The 18,064-nt window shown below is 35.0% G+C and overlaps 3 protein-coding genes across 4 annotated transcripts in view; 1 reads left to right on the forward strand and 2 right to left on the reverse strand.

Annotated features, from left to right (window-relative positions):
- Window positions 1-2,096: 2,096 nt before the first annotated feature.
- On the reverse strand, window positions 2,097-4,465 carry LOC119077969 (CCHC-type zinc finger protein CG3800). Its single transcript, XM_037185354.1, has 4 exons — window positions 4,177-4,465; window positions 3,023-3,254; window positions 2,643-2,874; window positions 2,097-2,570 (listed from the first exon to the last, which is right to left on the reverse strand). Exons 2-4 carry the CDS (start codon window positions 3,249-3,251, stop codon window positions 2,501-2,503), a joined length of 531 nt encoding a protein of 176 aa, XP_037041249.1. The 5' UTR covers window positions 3,252-3,254; window positions 4,177-4,465; the 3' UTR covers window positions 2,097-2,500.
- Window positions 4,466-10,656: 6,191 nt separating this feature from the next.
- LOC119078126 (40S ribosomal protein S24) lies at window positions 10,657-11,458 on the reverse strand. The gene is made up of 2 exons (XM_037185593.1): window positions 11,355-11,458; window positions 10,657-11,178 (listed from the first exon to the last, which is right to left on the reverse strand). The coding sequence occupies exon 2, from the start codon at window positions 11,161-11,163 to the stop codon at window positions 10,765-10,767; it is 399 nt and encodes a 132-aa protein (XP_037041488.1). The 5' UTR covers window positions 11,164-11,178; window positions 11,355-11,458; the 3' UTR covers window positions 10,657-10,764.
- A 1,829-nt stretch (window positions 11,459-13,287) lies between these two features.
- Window positions 13,288-18,064, forward strand: part of LOC119075434 (netrin receptor DCC) — a 57,081-nt gene continuing 52,304 nt past the window's right edge. The window contains exon 1 of one of the 2 annotated variants that reach the window (XM_037181876.1): window positions 13,288-13,703. In XM_037181876.1, the coding sequence (XP_037037771.1) occupies window positions 13,601-13,703 (103 nt within the window). In that variant the 5' untranslated portion in view covers window positions 13,288-13,600. The remainder of the gene's footprint in view (window positions 13,704-18,064) is intronic. The other variant, XM_037181884.1, reaches the window with a different exon arrangement.

Raw genomic sequence — 18,064 nt, forward strand, 5'->3', positions numbered from 1 at the left:
CTCTGTTCTTCTATCAGGGAAATTCTCTATTGTTCAGAAGAAGTCGTTAAGACACTTGCCATCTGGTGGTAGATCCTCATCTTGAAGTTCATTATACCCGAAGGTGTGAAACCTGAGATTGGTATAGAGTGGACAATCCCTAGGAATATGTACACCAGGGTGGATGGACCGATGTATTCTGTGGAGATGATCGTTAAGCGTGCAGTGGTTCGTGATTGCATCAACTTATCGCCATACATCTGATTCGTAAGTTAAGTTAGTTGTCCTTGGAGTAATGAAAAGGAGAACTATCTTAACTTACGTCATACAAAAACAGATAAAAACTCTGACATAACTCTCCATTTACGAGCGTAACCGCAAAAATAAAGTGCCTTGTGTTGATTCCTTTGATTCTCAACACATCCCAATACAATGGATGATCGAAAGTGGAAATAGCGTAGACTTGACTTGACTTGACTTTCGCAATAACAAGCTTGCCCCTGTGGGCTCACCCATGAGATTATTTGAACGTGAGGACTTTGACTTGAATGATCACGAATGATCAAGTCCTAATCCTCCCTTTTCTCTCTCCTAGACTCGGTTCATTGTACACCAGAGAACAATTGTGCGCTTCCTCTCGTCAAGCACACTCATTCACATTCGCACTCTGCCTCCGGCACTTTGTGTACGATGAACTTTGTCAGTGGTGAGGCCACTACTTGCATTACTTTGACTTATATACCAAGGATGAACCAAGGTAACTAACTCAACTCAAGTGGAAATAGCGTAGACGAAGACTAATTTTTGAGTAAGCGTGTCAAATACTAACTGATTTAAAATATTTAGGATTATCAGATACGTTCTCCGTTCGTAACGGATCGATAACTTTTCAATTAAAACAGCTTTTTTTCAGAATTGAGATTTTTTTGTTTTATTTTTGTCTCCCCACAAATCGTTACATTTTTTATACTTTTTGTTCATTAGGAATATAATAAGATAAGGATCACATTTTTGAATTTTTAATGTCATTTTTAATGTTTTGTTTTTTTACTTCATCTTGTTTTCATTATTCTTTCATCAGTTAAAAAAACTTTTAAAATCTTAAGCATTTCTTGTGTGTTGTGTGTTCGAGTGTACTCTCAATAAATTTCTTCCACTTTTAACCACGGTCTTTTCGTTTTTAAAAATTCAACAAACATGTTAAAATATGATCTGTCGATGATTGAAATTCAAAAGTTTAATTAGTTTTAAATCGATGTGTTTTTCTCTCTTCATACTTTCCATCAAAATGTTCTTTTCTTTGCGCCACCAAAAGTATATTTAAAAACAAAATTAAAAAAATATTTCCAAGAAAATCACATCGGAGTCGAAATGAAAAAAGTTTTACGAATTGCAAACAAGTTGCGGTTCGTTGGCTTAGTATAAAAATATTGAATCAAAAATTTATGTAATGAGAAAGTGTGTCTTAGACTCAGAAGTGTATTTTTTTCTAAAATGCATATGAAAATTCGATAAAAAATTGGTTTTCTTTTGTTGTAAATTTTTTTCATTAGCTTTTCAATTTCAAAAGGCAGGACTGCGTTCTTGGAATTAATTAAACTAAACGACAAATTTATTGGAATTTATTTTATATTTTTTAATGAACAAAAAATGTTTTTTTTTACTTTTCTTTTTTGTGTTGATTTGATGTTCAAACAAGACTAATGTTTAAAAAAATGATTTTGAAATCGATTCTTGATTGATTTAAAAAAGTAAAATTACAAAAAAAATTATTATTTTTTCCTCTATTAAAAAAGTTTTTAAATGAGAGTAGGTCTCGGAGTAGATACAATTCCGTGTCTACACTATTTTTTGTTTGTTTTGTATTGAGTTGAGCTACGCATCAGTCTTATTTAAAAAACCACCAAACAATTATTTATCTTTTCCCATCTATTACTTTTTTCGTTATCATTTTTTGTTTGTTTTCACCGTACTATCGTCGTTAGATATTTTTTTCATAATTACATCTCCCTCTGTCTTCTATTTAATTAATCAATGCAAAAAAAAAATAATTTTTTAAGTAACAATCATTATGTCTGCGCTGCAACTATAAAAAACAAATTTACCAACCACCGAAATGTACAAAATTGTTTTAATAAATTCAATCCAACAGGTTAGTACATTTTAGATGGCGAGTGAGTGTAATAAATCATTCTCTTCTCGTTTCCATTAAAATAAAAAGCCCTAATCGATAAACTTAAACTATCTCCAATTCTTCAATTTTTTTCCCCATTTTTTTTTTAAATGTTACGGTGTATGTTGAACACATACAATGCAAAATAAATTAAACGGAACAGCAATTTGAATGTGAACAAACTGGGAAGATGAAATAAATATTACTCAACGAAGAGAACCAATGTGATATCGGTCATGCCAATTTGTTGCTCCGTTTAATTTACGATTTGTTTTTGTTTTTTCTTTTTTTTATTATTTTTGTTTTACGAAAAATGGTTATAATGCTGGCATTATGAATGTTTACTTCTTAATTTCGGCCACCATTCTGGGTACATTCACGACTGAGATGTCCCTTGTTGCCACAGTTGTAGCAAGACCTGCGAACAAAAAAACATTTCAAATCGTTAGTCGAGCAAATTCGATCAGACAGAACAGAAATTTTAATTTACTTGGCGCCATCTGGACAGTTGCGTGAAATGTGACCGCTCTTGTTACAAGTGTAACAAGACATGTTTCGATCATTGTCGCGATCTCCACGATCACCGCGATCTCCGCGGTCACGTTCTCCACCACGACTCGGAGCGTCTGGACAGTTACGTGCCAAATGACCGGTTCGGTTGCATGTATAGCAAGACGGTTCGTCCGGCGACTGGCTGCAGTCACGAGCAATGTGACCAGTCCCTAGAAAATAAACAAATTTTTTCCGATGTTAACGATGTCAGTCGAATGGCTTTTCCTTTAGTTTACATCATGGGAAAGCAGTGAGTCTTATGGCTTTCGGGTCAGTAACTGTTACAGGACAAAGTGAAATTTTTAGCACAACACCTACCATTGCAACGATAACAGCGATCAGCATCTTCCTTGCATTCGCGAGCGAAATGGCCGATCTGGTTACATTTGTAACACTTTTCACGGTTACGGCCATAGTCACCACGACGTCCACCGCCGCCACCATCTCGTCCACCTCCTTCACGTCGGCCACCGCCACCACCATCTTGGGGACATTCCCTTGCGAAATGACCAGGTCGCTGGCACTTATAACAGGTGCTTGAAGACATTTTCTGACGGAAAATCGGGAACTTGTGTTAAAACAATTGCAGCATAAAGGGAATTTCTTTAAAGAAAATAGCAGGGCCAATCGATCGTTCTCATCAAATACGAAGGAAAATGCAAGAAAATGCTAGGACGAATAGAATTCGATGAAATCGAAATGCTTGTCACAGAGCTCATGATTTGGCCAAACGATGACCTATTTCTAGGAAAGAAAAATTTGTTTGACGCTGAATTTATAATTCAACGCTCCAAAGTAAGCCCCAAATATCTTTACCATAAACTGTCATTAACAAAATAAACGAACAATAATGCTGAAAATAATCTATGGATTAAGAGTACTTTCTCGGTGGTGTGGTTCGCAATACGGTACCATTAACTAAGAGATAACATTTACATCACTCACTTCATGTAAATTTTCTTCGCTCAAGCAGAATATATAGTACATGGGATGGTGGTTACGTATTCATTTCAATAAATTTATGGAACATCTGTTCACACATTCCGTGGTTACGGTGGTTACGCGATTCCAATCGACGCCGCAAAATGTGGACTGACATAATTTTAAACAATTAATTATCGTTGATGTCTTTACCAAAAATTAATGAGAATAAAATTTACATGGAAACCTTGCGGCTTGCATAGAAAACTTTAAAATGGCGCGGTGGCTTGTTTCTTCGCCAGGACGATATACGATATCTATACGATATACGTAAATGCTTGATGACGGAGCGAAATTAAATTTTTATTTAGCTGTCCGGATCGATAATAAATCAAAATAAATTAAAAATTGTCGCAACAAATCACATTTTCAACCGCAACGAATAATGAGAAGAAAAACCAATTGCGGACATTTTTACGAACCACGTGTACAAGACGGTCCCGATCGAAAGAATTGGAATTTAAACAAAAGTAATGAAATTATGGACTCACCAATTATTGAAATGTGTTGTGCAATAGTCAATATTGCCGGATAAACCAAAAGACTCACAAAATAAACGCGAATCTTTTTTAAAAAAATTGAAAAATGTCTCCCGAAAACTCCAAGCTCCTTTCGAAACCAAATTTAATTTGACAGAGACAGAACAGACGTACGTGAACCTCGATTTTGCAATTTCTTTTGCATTCCACATGGTGGTATAAATGAAATATCATCAAACGTGTAAGTTTCACCATGATAAACTCACTCATTATAAGAATGGATACCTCTGATGGTAGATATGAAATGGGTGCACCTTTTTGTTATTAATTCAAAAAAAAATTGTTTTAAATAGAAATAGAAACAGTTGATACGGTTGATACTCGAATTATATTTTGATATATTCTAATAGGCTACCTGCAAAATCATGAAATCACTTTAAACCATTTTTGAATGAAAGTTGATGTAAAAGTAAACAACATTTACCATTACACATTATCAAAATATCCCTTCCGATTTATTTAAATTCATTTACGTGTTACGGCATGTTTCATTTTCATTTACATTGCCTAATCACGTAAAGCATTGTACTTACGAGGTTTCAAGTTGTTATTTGACAAGTGGGGAATACAGCCCTCCCCTTCGGGTCGGGCTGTAACACCCCACTTATCAAATACACAACTTGGAACCTCGGAAGTAATATACTATTAAGAAAATTATTTTATGAGGAAAGTCTGACGTCAGACTAGTGCGATCGTTTATATGTAATACATTACTCATATTATGGTATCTGGTATCTATTTGTATTCGTGGGTTTTAGGACCTGAATAATCCGAATAAAATAGTTTTGACAACTCGTGCAAGTAGCATATTAACTAGGTCCCATCTTCTGGTCCCTTGACTGACACTTTTCTAAATGTTTTTTTGATCAATTTCATTTTCATTTTCTATTGTTAAACTTCAGAAGCTGATTCCAGTTAATTTTTTCAGCTGTATTTAATTCATAAAGACTTGTCAAATTTAGTACATTAATCTTATCAGTGATTAGTTATAATTAGTCAACACTAAAAAACTAAACATTTTCCCCAGAATTGCACACACATTCAAAAAAACGCGTTTCCGTCGAAAAAACACATTTTCAAATTAACAATCGAAATTTGTTAAGAAATTGATGCGACGTTTTCATGCCTTGTAATTTAGGCCCTCAGCATGAAAAGTGTATACTCATTTGTTGTGGGCGGTTCATATAGTCCATAACCACATTTATAATTAATTTAAAGAAAAAAAATCTAAATTCAACTTATTGTTAGCAATTCTAATATCTGTATAACCGATAGATATGCTGTGTATGTAAGCAACCTAGTAGGCAATAAATATTCTTCTTCTCTAGGTACTTTCGCTTGTCGCTCTCACTTCGTTCGGGCTACTCGCGAAATTGCCTAAAATATACCGTCCACAACAGATACGTAATAGTATTTTACATGACTAGGGATAAAAAGATGAAAAGTAGAGTTTTCTTGTGAATTTTGTTGATCCGAGGCGAAGCCGAGGTCAATAAACACACGAAAACGAGACTTCATTTTTTATCTCGATTTATGTAATGGATTTTACATGCTAACGGCGTCGAAAGTAGTGCTTGAAACATGAAAAGTACGGTTTTCGACGCATGTAGCATGTAAGTAACTATTACTTCTTGCGCAATTCCCCATCAACTTAATTTTACTCTGTATACGTATTAATCTTCAGAAGGGCACTTTTGAAAATTTGCGAAGTTGGAATTTTCAATAGTCAATTTTATGTGCCTTACCGTAGTACAATATATACGGTTCAAATGGTCTCGGCGAAACAATAAAGTGGTGACCACGGGTGTTTTCTCTGATTGTTGGAAGAACTCCATGATTGTTATAGTTTAAAAAATTGCTTCTGCTTCGAAATGTGAACACTTTAGACCGATAAATATGATGTCTAAATTTGAAAAAATAATCGAACCGGTACTTAGCTAAAATTGTAGCCTACATTTGTGTGCCTTGTATTTTATATTAGATGATATCTTTTCATCGGAATCCTTTTTTTAAAATATACTACCGAAATTCCGACCACGAATGTGTTAGCTTTAAATAAAAATTAGTTTTGCTTGTAGTCGTTTAACCAGTTTCGAGAAAAGTGAGCTGTTTAATGAAGTTTCACTGCTCAGTTTTCTCAGAGCTATTCAAACTGCCACAGCCCAATCTATTTTCTGTTGAAAGCTACCACATTCGTGGTCGGAATTGCGGTCGTACATTTTTCAAAAAGAATTCTGATGGAAAGATATTATCAAAAGTAAACTAAGATCCAGTGTTTAAAAACGCCCTAATGTGTGCTTTTCAGCAAAGAACCAATGCCTCTTAAGACAGAAGAAAAATTATAAAAAAAACTTCAATAGACCGTGTGAAGTATAAATAATTTATTTTTAATTGATGTAAATTATTATTCTGTAGAACAAAAGTTTAAAGTTGCATTCTTAAACTGATCTCATCATAAGAATGTAGTTTTGGTGGGTTTCGTTTGTTTCGTTTGTTTCTTTTATTTTTATTTTTTTTGTTCCACACGTATTCCACCAAATAGAAGTAGCGTTTGTCTTTACGTTTCTTCAATTCTACACGTACGTGTGAGTGAAACGACACTCTTTACGCTTCTTTTGTTGGCAATATGTAGAACGATGTGGAACAATTAAAACTGTAGAATGCTTCAACTTATCTAACTTGAAGAAACTTTTGCAGATTGTGTCAATTTATGTATTCTGAACAGGTTTCTCCAAGTGGGGTAAGTTCCTTTAATTTTTGCTTCAAAAGTAACACATTTTTGCGTACTTTAATGGTTTTACTTTTTCAAAGAAAGATTTTGGTTCAGAAAAATCATCAAAAAACGAATATTTTCCGCCTAAATGTAGGCTACAAATTTGCGAAGGGTACACTGCTCTTAAGTTTAAATGCGAACTGTGACTATGTTTGCAAAAAGATGGCTAAAAGGTGAATTTTTTCGGTCCAATCTATAAGAGTCTATGAAGGAAGTGCGCAACCATGACGACCCTCGACTCTTACTGTTCCGTAAAAGCTCAACCCAAAAAACCTTATGTTCGATGAACTGAAATTATGCATTATATGAAATACCAATGAAATTCGGAATAGTGAAAATTTGAAATTATTTAAAAGTTATTGTGATAAATGAAGTATTATTATGAATGAAATGTTATAATAGTGATTTAAGTAGTTTTACAACTAAATAGAGTCTTTTTCTCGCCCTACAAGTTTGTAGAACTAATTCGTATAATAGTAGATTATTCACCTCTGTCCACATGTTTATTTAGACAGTAGGGAGTTATTGCATGAGCCAAAGGCGAATGTTATAACCCCAAGTGTCTAAATAAACATTTGGACAGAGGTGAATACGCTATTTTATCTACCGACGGCGAAATAATAGCACTTTTTCACTGCTATTATTTCACCTAGGTAGATAAAACAAGTTAGTTGTCTGACTTTTATATGAGAAGTTAGTAACACAATTCTATTGTTACCGTACTTATTTTTTGGATCCTGAAATTTCATGGGTATCCTGATGTGTATCATTTGGATCTTTTTAGCCCCGTACGAAGTACGAAGAGGCTTATAGGATTACGATGCCGTGTGTAATTGATGGAATTCGAAGCAGACGGTAAGGGCAAAGTGTTTGCCTATGTTCATAGATAACGAATTCGCAATAAAAATTTTGTCCGTCCGTCCGTCCGTCTGTCACGTCAATATCTTGAGTAAATCAAATCCGATTTCAAAATTTTTTTTTTCTGAAAGATAGTCAAAATAGTGAGGCTAAGTTCGAAGATGGGCGATTTTGGGTCGACCCTTCCGGAGCTGGGGCCCAATAAGTGCCTAACTGTTTTTCGACGATATCTCCAGACATTTAAGCACTACACTTGTAAGTGATACGTCAAATGAAAGGTATTTACAATACCGATCGACAAAAATAGTAGATTATTCACCTCTGTCCACATGTTTATTTAGACACTTGGGGAGTTATTGCATGAGCCGAAGGCGAATGGTATAACCCCAAGTGTCTAAATAAACATTTGGACAGAGGTGAATACGCTATTTTATCTACCGACGGCGAAATAATAGCACTTTTTCACTGCTATTATTTCACCTAGGTAGATAAAAAAGTTTATGAAAATTGGATGACCGACTCGTGAGTTAGACCCCTTGGTGTGAACTAGGTACAGGGCGGCAAGCCGTTTTTGCTGGTAGGTTGGCCAAATTTGAACGTATTTAGATGGATTTTGCTTTATTATATAGGTATTGACCGTACCAATCAGGGAAAAAAAAGTTTATGAAATTCAATTCACCGGAGCGTGAGCTAGGTCTCTTGGAGTGAGCTTATATGTCGCTACTCGGCCGTACAGTGAAGGTGGTGTTTTTTGGTAATATCTCGAGTAAACTTTGACCGAATTTCAAATTTTTTTTGTTTGAAAGGTACTAACGAATGTAAAGCAGCCGTACTACTTTCCACCTCCTAACAAAATGGCCGTCGGCCGCCATTTTGAATTTTTGTAAAATCAATATAAATCGGTGAAAATGATACTTACTTAATTTTAGGTCAATTCGAAATTTGTGTTACATTTGAAAGGAACGTCGTACGGGGCTTCGTAATTGCGCTATGCGCAATTTTTAAGACGTACACATTTCATAAGAATTTTACTTTACCGACGTTTACGGGCGCAGTAGGCTTACGGTAAGAGTAGGGCGACGGACGAACTAGGGTCACGTACGCAATAGATGTACGGGTTTGTACGGGGCTCAGTCGCAGCAAACGCTCCGACTGTTCTGACGGCTCGTTTAAGTAGGGTTGGTGCATAACGCCGTTCTATATTATTACATTCCATAAAATATGCTCATCATCACCTGTCCAATGATGCTCCATATGTGTTGGTCAAAGTGTTCAAAATTTTTTTTAATCTATTGAGGAAAAAGGGAATGAAGGACAGGAGAAGGCGAACATTTTTTATTGTAGTGTTGTTTGTATGAAAATTACGGTGACGAAACATATAACAAATTTTGTTTACGATTTCTTCTCTTTTCGACAGCAGACAGCGAAACAAGTTTAAACTAGTCCCCACCTTTGGAACAAGCCATCGAAAGTTAGACCGAATGATGTCTGATTACCTTTTGTGTTGTCTTGTAAATTGACGGAAGATTTTTAATCAACCATAAATACCATAAATACAACGACTGGTGTGAATTCACTCGTACGAGTTTTCTATTGTTTTGTTTCATTGAAATTTAATCAGAGTAGATGCGAAGTAAGTAGTGATGCGAATGTGGAACGATGAGAGAGGACTCTTACACTTTGATACAAATTAAAAAAGTATGATATAATGTCCTTCCTATGCAATGAAACTATACATAAGGTGTGGTCTAATGACAGAATTTGTATGGACGTCTTCATGGTCCACTGTCTTCCCAATCCTAGATTGTGGTTCCTTTCTGAATTCTCTCGATGGGCTAAGGTAACAGAAAAAAAACTAGGAGGTCACCAGATAAACCGTCAGAATTCCCTGTAGTTCTGCATTTTATGGGGGATTAGGAAGACAGTAGACCATGAAGACGTAAATTATATTTAAGAACTGACCTCTGGTGACTTCAAACTTGTTAGTCCAAATGTTAGCCGAAAAAGTGGCCAAAGAAGTAAGAAATGTCTAGTGTCTAGGACAAAGAAGTTCTGAAAACGTCAGGATTCGACATTACAGATGGGCTACTCCATAAACAGACTGAAAATAAATTTCATCCTGGAACAGGACCAATAAAATAGTTTTGTCACAAGAAAGCTTTAAAATCCTTAAAAACTTTTCCAGGCCATGTGTAGAAAGTGTAAAAAGAAGTGATAATGAATAATTATTTATTAAAAATACAAAAAAGGCCATATCTCAGGTTACTCAACATGGATCACGGACGGCCGACTGAAATCAGAAGTACTTGAATGTAGCTTTGAATGACACCACTTTTATGAAAAATCAATTGAAAATGGCTAGGGAAAATGGCTTCAAAGTTTCAACCAATAATTTTTTCTAAAATTTAATGTGATTCACAATATAAACCTAAAACCCTGATGCCCCAATCTCAATAAGAGACCGACCATTCCGATCGTATCGTAATATTACAATTGCAAGTAAACTTTCTCTCTCAAGTAGGAATCCTCAGGGATCTCTCACGCATTAAACTTTGTAATCATTTGTTGAAAGATCCTCGATCTGTCATTTAGACATTCATACCAGGAAGCTTTCCGCCCTACGCACTTCATATCAAACCTTCGGACTTTCTTATCATGGTTTTTAAATTGTCCTCTACTCAACCTCAGTCTTCGCTAAAATAGACGAAATTACCAGGAAGCCAATTCTTACTTGTTACAATCCTCCGTTCCTTTTTTCTATTTCAATGCTTCAACTGCTGCAACAAATAAGAGAAAGGATGTATGGTGTCACTTCCGTGGAATACACTTTTATTGAATGGAATTTCTACATTTTCAAAACCAATGTACCAACAAAAATGTATGAAAATAACCCAGAAATTTCAATGCGATTATTTCTTAACAGCTTGGCCGACCTTTGCTTTCTTGGTACCACGGACCTTCTTCATTCTGTTGCGACGTTCTTTACGTTGTTTGCGTGTCTGTTTCACTTTAGAGTACAAACCATGGCGAGCCAATCGATGTTTTGGTTCGAATTTCTTTGCAAGATCCAATGTATCGTAGATCAAAGCGAATCCCGTTGAACGTCCACCACCGAAATTTGTTCTGAACCCGAATACAAAGACAACATCCGGTGTCACTTTGTACATAGCGGCCAGTTTCTCGCGGATTTCAGTTTTTTTGACAGACGACAAACCGGGATGTAGAACATCGCATACCATTTGCTTACGGCATAGCAGACGGTTAGTCATGAACTTTCTCGTACGAATAGTTGCAGTTGAAGCTGACATTATGCGGCTGTCGTTCTGTGGAATGATAAAATGCACTTGTTAAACATAACCTCAATGATTCATTCAGCCCATGTGGTTAATAAATTAGCTTCAAAGGGAACAGTTATTGAGAAACGATCAAGTGCACATGAATCTCTGGCATTAATGCTTGATTTAAAACCGATTTTCATAGAATATAAACAAAAAATCACCTTTTAAAAACGCTTTCAAATATGCGAAACCGTCCTGTTTCGTAGACAAAAAAATTAAAAAGAAGGGGAAAGGCAACATGGCGTGTTGAAGTTTCTTCCTCCATATTTTCCTTTAATGTTGGTACCATTGATCAATAATGATGTTGTTTGATTTCAAGTGCGTTTAATTCCTTCATTAAAAATTTAAAACAAAGTTCTGAAAAAACAGGTTAAGACAACCACGAAGGCGGGTGACACCAAATTTTATAAACACATAGTGTGAAAAATCAACTTAAAGAAAATATTTTTCTCCAAAATTCAGAATTTTTTTTTGTTAAGTTCCATTTTACATAAAAACTTCGCAGCCGTTGACGCAATTGTTCTTTCAGAACCTTGATTGAAAACACCTTCCTGAGACCTGAGCGATTATGCGCAAGGTTCTGAAATAACAGGTTAAGACACTTACGAAGGCGGGTGAAACACAAATCTTGACAATTTAGACATACATATTGTTCGAAAAGTCAACTTGAAAACATTTTTTTTTGTTGGAATGTTCAGCTAGGTGGATGCAAGGATTGAGTATGATCTTCGACGAAGCTGTACGATCCACTCGATGTTAGCGATAGAAGAAATGCAACAATATTATGTCGGCATCTTAAATCATTTACAACTTTCTATTCAACTTGGATTATAAATTTGTCATTACTTACAAAACATACTAATAAAGATTTACGATTCCCAGTTATCCAGGAAAACTGGGGTCGTGTAGTGGTTATTTTCCCTATTTTCTCACATCATCAGTCAATGTGGTGCTGTCGCAATGACTTTGATCTTTTACTGGTGGTGGATGATGGGATTTAAAAGAACACACGCCAATAATGACAAATTGCATAGAAATTTATGAAGTGAACGTTTTTGTGTAACATCTTCCCGCCCTGGAAGCGTGAATGGCCTCTATCCAAAATCATTCAAACTGTATACATTGATTCTTTCAAACAAATGAATCTAATGACCGAGAAAGACGATTGGAATTCTTTGGGAATCGAGAACGTGGAATTATCAGACGTGAAAAGAACACGCATGACAAACTCACAGTTTTAATGTTTTTAGCGAATGTTGCAGCCGTTGATTTATTGACTTCAATGAAACGAAATTCAACAGTGACTTAATTTCAAAGCATGTAGTCATAGTAGAACACTCTTGTGCGATGTAACCATCCGGGATACCATGGTTGCATCATATATTAAATTTTCATCAAAGAAAGCACGGTTCATTGCTGAAAAATCAACAGAGAGACATATGCATAATCATTACATTTCTTTAAAACAAAATTATTTGTTAACTCCGCTTGCTGTCGAGACTTTAGGTCCTGAAACAGAGAAATTTATTTACAAATTATGCCCTTTAATGAAGAAGGCAACGGGTGGAGGTAAATTCAATAGTACATTGAATGAAGAGGGGCGAAAGTAAAAAAATGCGTCCCAGTCCGAAGGCAAGGGCTGCATCGCGCAGTCTGGATTTTTTTACTTTCGCCCTGAGTCGTTCATACTATTTTTTTTATACCAACATCGAAAGTTGATACTTACCACAAGTTTTGTATACAAAAGTTGTAAACAAGGGGAGAAAGTTATTTAAATTTAATATTGACAATATTACTCTTTTAACATAGTCAATAAAGTGTAATGAAATGGAATCGATGGAACTTTTAATTCCAAAACTAAGTTGCGGATGCAGACAGTCGTAAAAATCGTAATCGATGTATTTAGGTATTTGGCAATTATTCAAAATTTTAGGTACAGTTGGAATATTCCTCTAAACGCACTCACTTTAACATCAAATTCAGAACGTTCAGAACGTACATTCTCATCATTCTAGCTCACACAAAGCCGTATAGACAGAACGAGACGAAAGAAATAAACAAAAAAACACTTCTTTCAACCAATTTCGGTCTCAATGAGAAGACATTCAATTCATATCGTAACATGGCGATGATTGTTGTTTTATCCGATCCGTATTTGTAACTTGTTTTTTAATGAAATGTTGCGATACTTTTCTTGTGAACGGTCAATCAGTGAAGTGTTTTTAATATACTAAATCTATGTAAACAAAAGTAGTGATAATCTCGTGTCCAGTGTATGCTGAAAGCGTAACATAAATTTAAGGTGTGAAATGAAATAAGAAAAGAGGATAATCAGCGGTCCCCGAAGTTGAGTGGACTTAAAATTTGAGTGTTTTTGTTATTGTGAGTGTTCACTGAACGGAATAAAATGGCTAAAATGAAGGAGTACTATGTGGTAAATAGTAGACATTATCTGTGGATATGTTTGTTGATCGCTGTTCACTTGATCACCGGAGGCTTAGGAAGTAAAGGTAATGCAAAAAAATAATGCATTTATGGAACATTTTCCGATTAAGTTTATCGAAATTGTTATGTTTCAATGAATTGAAATGGGCCAGTTAGCACAATGTGTATTGAGCAGAGTCGGCAGTTCTAATGATCGGTATAGTACAACAAACAAAAACCGCAATTTTAAATTACTCTTGTAAACATAATTATTTGCCGCGTTCGTATACGATATCAAAAGTTAATTACTTTTGCTTTTAATATAGAACACTAACCTCGAAGCAAATAAAATCAATGTTTCTTTCCAACAACATATACACATTAACCAAACAAAAAACCTTTTGCTTTTATCATTAGAAAAAAAAGTGGAGCTTCAATTTGATTAGATAATAAAAGTCGTTGTAATCAATTAAACAAGCGTTTCTCGTAATCGTCACTTCTTTTTTATCGCATCGTATCTTGTGGTATATCAACATTGGAAGTATAAATTTGCTGGTTTTGGTCGTGTACGCTTATAGTCATTTGGTCGTTATTAAGTCAATAACAGTAATTTATTCAGAAATTAATTGATTGATATGCAAGACGTGCAAAATTTCACAATTTTTTCAAGTATCTGGTCCTCTTCGAAAGGTGCCGATAGCCGATACCCATCATCCATATTTGACTTATGTCTGCGAATTAACTAATTCAATTAATTAAGTCCGATTTGGTTTACCCCCTTGTCCTCTTGATGATTTTCGTAGACACGGATACATTTTTATCCAAATTTTATGGAACAAGCATTTATAGCAGATTAAATATCCCGATTGCCTGTACCAAATTTACTTCTTGTAATTTCAAGTTTTAAACAAACATCGCGAGTTTTTCAAATTGTCATTTCAGGATGCTCCATCATAAGCGCAGGGTTTATATGTAAAGTCGGTTCGAGAAAAAATTATTCCCGAAAAATATGTTTGGTAAAAAAGTTTGATTTTTGTCGACAGAAACAGCAGAATTTCAGTAGCTACCATTTTCATACATTCCATATCCATATTCACATCACCCGTACATTCATTCATTCATACATATCACAGATAACAATAAGCAACTACAGATACATCCACCGATATGAAGGGCATGCTTGCACCTAAGGAAATTGAAAACCTGATCTTTTTCAGCTCAGGTTTCTCGTTCATATCAGACTTCGTCTGAGGTAAATACCTGAATTTTCATCAAAATTCCATGCAGTGGCATCTGTGAATCTTACTTGCTTGCTTTTCCGGCTGCACAACCCATTAAGGGTTATGGTCTTCTCCAACATGCTTCTCTAACCGAACCTATCGGCGGATAACGATTCCCATCGAGTAACTCCGATGACACTTACATTCTTTGAGAATGCATCGCGTTCGGTTGACCTACACTTCTCCTTCCTTCTGGTTTGGTTTTCATTATTTTCTTTGGAATACGATTTTCGTTAATCTGCTTGTGTGAATCTTACGTAATTTTAAAGCACAACCATAGATTTTAGAGGGTGTCTTAAGGCTCGAAACAGGTCAAAAACCACAATTGAAATTGAAAACCTGAAATTTTTCAGGTCAGATTCAGGTTTTAGCAAACTTGAAACTGTCCTGAATTCTAAGAATTGAGGCAACTGACGAGATTTTGGGCCAGGGGTAATTTGGCACACGGTGCAAAAATCACGCAATTTTCAACTGTGTAAAAGGTGAACTCGCACACAATTTTACTTCACTTCAATTTCGTAAAATGGATAATTAAGTTGATGACAGAGCTAACTACAGGGAGCCCACTCCTCCTTGATTCCTTAAATCTCCTTGATTTTCAAAAATCCTCCTGAAACCTCCTTAATCTCCTCAAACTCCTTATTTTTAGTTTCACTCTAGTTAAAACTTCTAACATTTTAATTCTGACTGTATATCTATATTCAAAACCGTTCCTCGCTTACTTCACCAAAAAAAGCTCCTGAAACCTAAATAATTAACAAATGAGATCGAGATAGTGCTAAAAGGTACTTGCAAAACCCTATTGCTTCAATTGTTCTTTTCATCGATTATGTTGATGCTGCTGGTAACTTTTTGGGCGTTAAAAAACCGCGGTTTTTTATCAAGAAAACCGCGGTTTTCGGGTTTTCAATGAAGCGTCAGAAATCTCTAGTTTTTGGGAGAATTTAAGCATTTATTTTGTGTATTGGTATCATTTCAGCAACGTTTTGAGCTAATTGCAGATAATTTCGCCAACCATCAGTCTCTGTAAAAGAAAATTGTTATTCATACCAATAGCTTCCGTAAACATGAAAAGGCTAACTTAAAATGTGAATAGTATTATAAGATAAATTATCTTAGTTCGTTTTAACGACAAATTTCCGTTTTCCGTGCTCAGACTCAAAATTTTGTGAAATAGAACTAACTAAGATACGTTAAAATAAGGGGCCTGATAGGTCTGAACATTGTGGAGTATTTGGAGATCCTTTTAAAAAAATCAAAAATATTCTTAAAGTAAGCCCGAGAAGACATTTTGAAGATGCTTTAACATTGACTTTTCACCGAGTTGCATCCATTGTGCGTAATAAGGGATAATAAGAGGCGACTATTTTCCGCATTACGATTTTCAATTACATTTTTTTTAAGAAGAAAGCAAAAAAGCCCAAAAAAAGGGTTTGCATTAAATAAAAGAGCACGTTCTAAACGCTAAAAAGTAGTGGAACCAATTAGACTTGTTTAAGAATTTGCTTTAGATTTTGCTGTTCCGAAAAACCGCGGTTAACCGGTTAACCGCGGTTTTTTGACATAAAAAACCGAAACCGCGGTTTTTCAAAACGGGTTCGGTTTGCAATCCCTATAGGAATGCTGATCCTGAGCGAGGATTTAGCGTAAATAAATTTGTGTTTCCCGAAATTTCAAGGAGCAGCTCTTAGAAGAAACGATTGCGGCTATTCGGATAGAGTTAGGATGCTTTGTATTTCTACGATAAAGTGGAAGATTTTCCAATTATTCGAAAATTGTTAGACCTCTGCTCGTCGGCCCGTAAAAGATATTTTTTTACATTTAGATGTAGAAAAAGAGCGAAAGGCGTTATTAGCAAAATCGAAACAAAACGAGTCAGACAAAAACGAAAAGCATAAGAAAGAGGCCAACATTCAAAGCATCGAAGCTGAAATAGCTGAGGAGACTTTAAAGTTAAAAGTCGCCGAAAAGTTAATTGATGATGGTAATAACACTTCGTCAGTTGTAGTTAGCGAACGTAAATTAAATAAATAATCAGTGGCCAAGGCACAGATGATTTTAAATGCAGGCATTACAAGTAGCAAGAAGATGAAATCAAAAAAATAAAAAAAAGACAAAAAAGTAAGAAACTAGGCTAATTTTTTTTTAAATCTAACTGCGCGAACATAGGGGTATCTTATCTAGAGTAAACATTTTTTGGAAAAATCTTCGATAAAATATTTGTGAAAAATTCGGAAAATATTTTCCAAAGAATATTCTTTGAGAAACACCAAAAAATCTACTTCATATATCCTTAGCATGACTTTGGAAAGTCATCAAATTTAATCCAAAATCTCATATTTTAAAACTCCTGAAATTATCAAAATATCCTCCTTTATTCCTTAAAAAGGAGGCCGAATTTCGAGTGGGCTCCCTGTAACTAACAAACATTTATAGCATTAAGTTTGTGTGTGCAATTTGAATTTGTGAAAAATAGACTTTAAGAATGTCATATTTTTGCTTTGTGTGTCAGATTACCTGATACCAGATTTTGTTGGAAGCTTGATCGGATCGGGTGACTAGAATATAAACTGACGAATTCCATGTTTCAGGTCACATAAGGACCTTCATGCTGAATCTGACCTGTCCCGTCCGCCTAAATTAATCTTTTAAACAAAATAATTGCCAAAATCAAAATGAAATAAAAAAACAAATTTCCCAATTTCAGCAATAACGTTTGTAGCATTACTCTCACTTGTGTTCATAAATTACATTCATTATTTACTTATTCAGTTTAAATTAAAAAATTGTTTCGATTAAAAAAGGGATTTTGCTATATCTGTTTGCTTTAGATATGTCTGTACACAAAAAATATGTTCCCCTAATAGCTATCAATGTCATTAACATAATGTACATTTTCCAGTCCCTCCTACAGAGATTTTCTAACAGTGAATATGGAAATTAAAATTACGCTAGAAATATGCACCACTACAGCACGCTCCCCAAAAAATATGTAATATAAACATCAAAAGAAATACCCTGTGGCTATGTAAACTTCGTCAAAAGGATCAAAATTTTATTCTAACTATGATACGATTTATTAAAATATGATACGGTGAAAGTATATCATCGTATCAATTTTCATTCAGTCTTATACTATACAGTTCAGGTGTTCTAAAACGAAAAGT

The sequence above is a fragment of the Bradysia coprophila genome, chromosome III, assembly GCF_014529535.1.
Source record: "Bradysia coprophila strain Holo2 chromosome III, BU_Bcop_v1, whole genome shotgun sequence".
NCBI classification, from domain to species: domain Eukaryota; kingdom Metazoa; phylum Arthropoda; class Insecta; order Diptera; family Sciaridae; genus Bradysia; species Bradysia coprophila.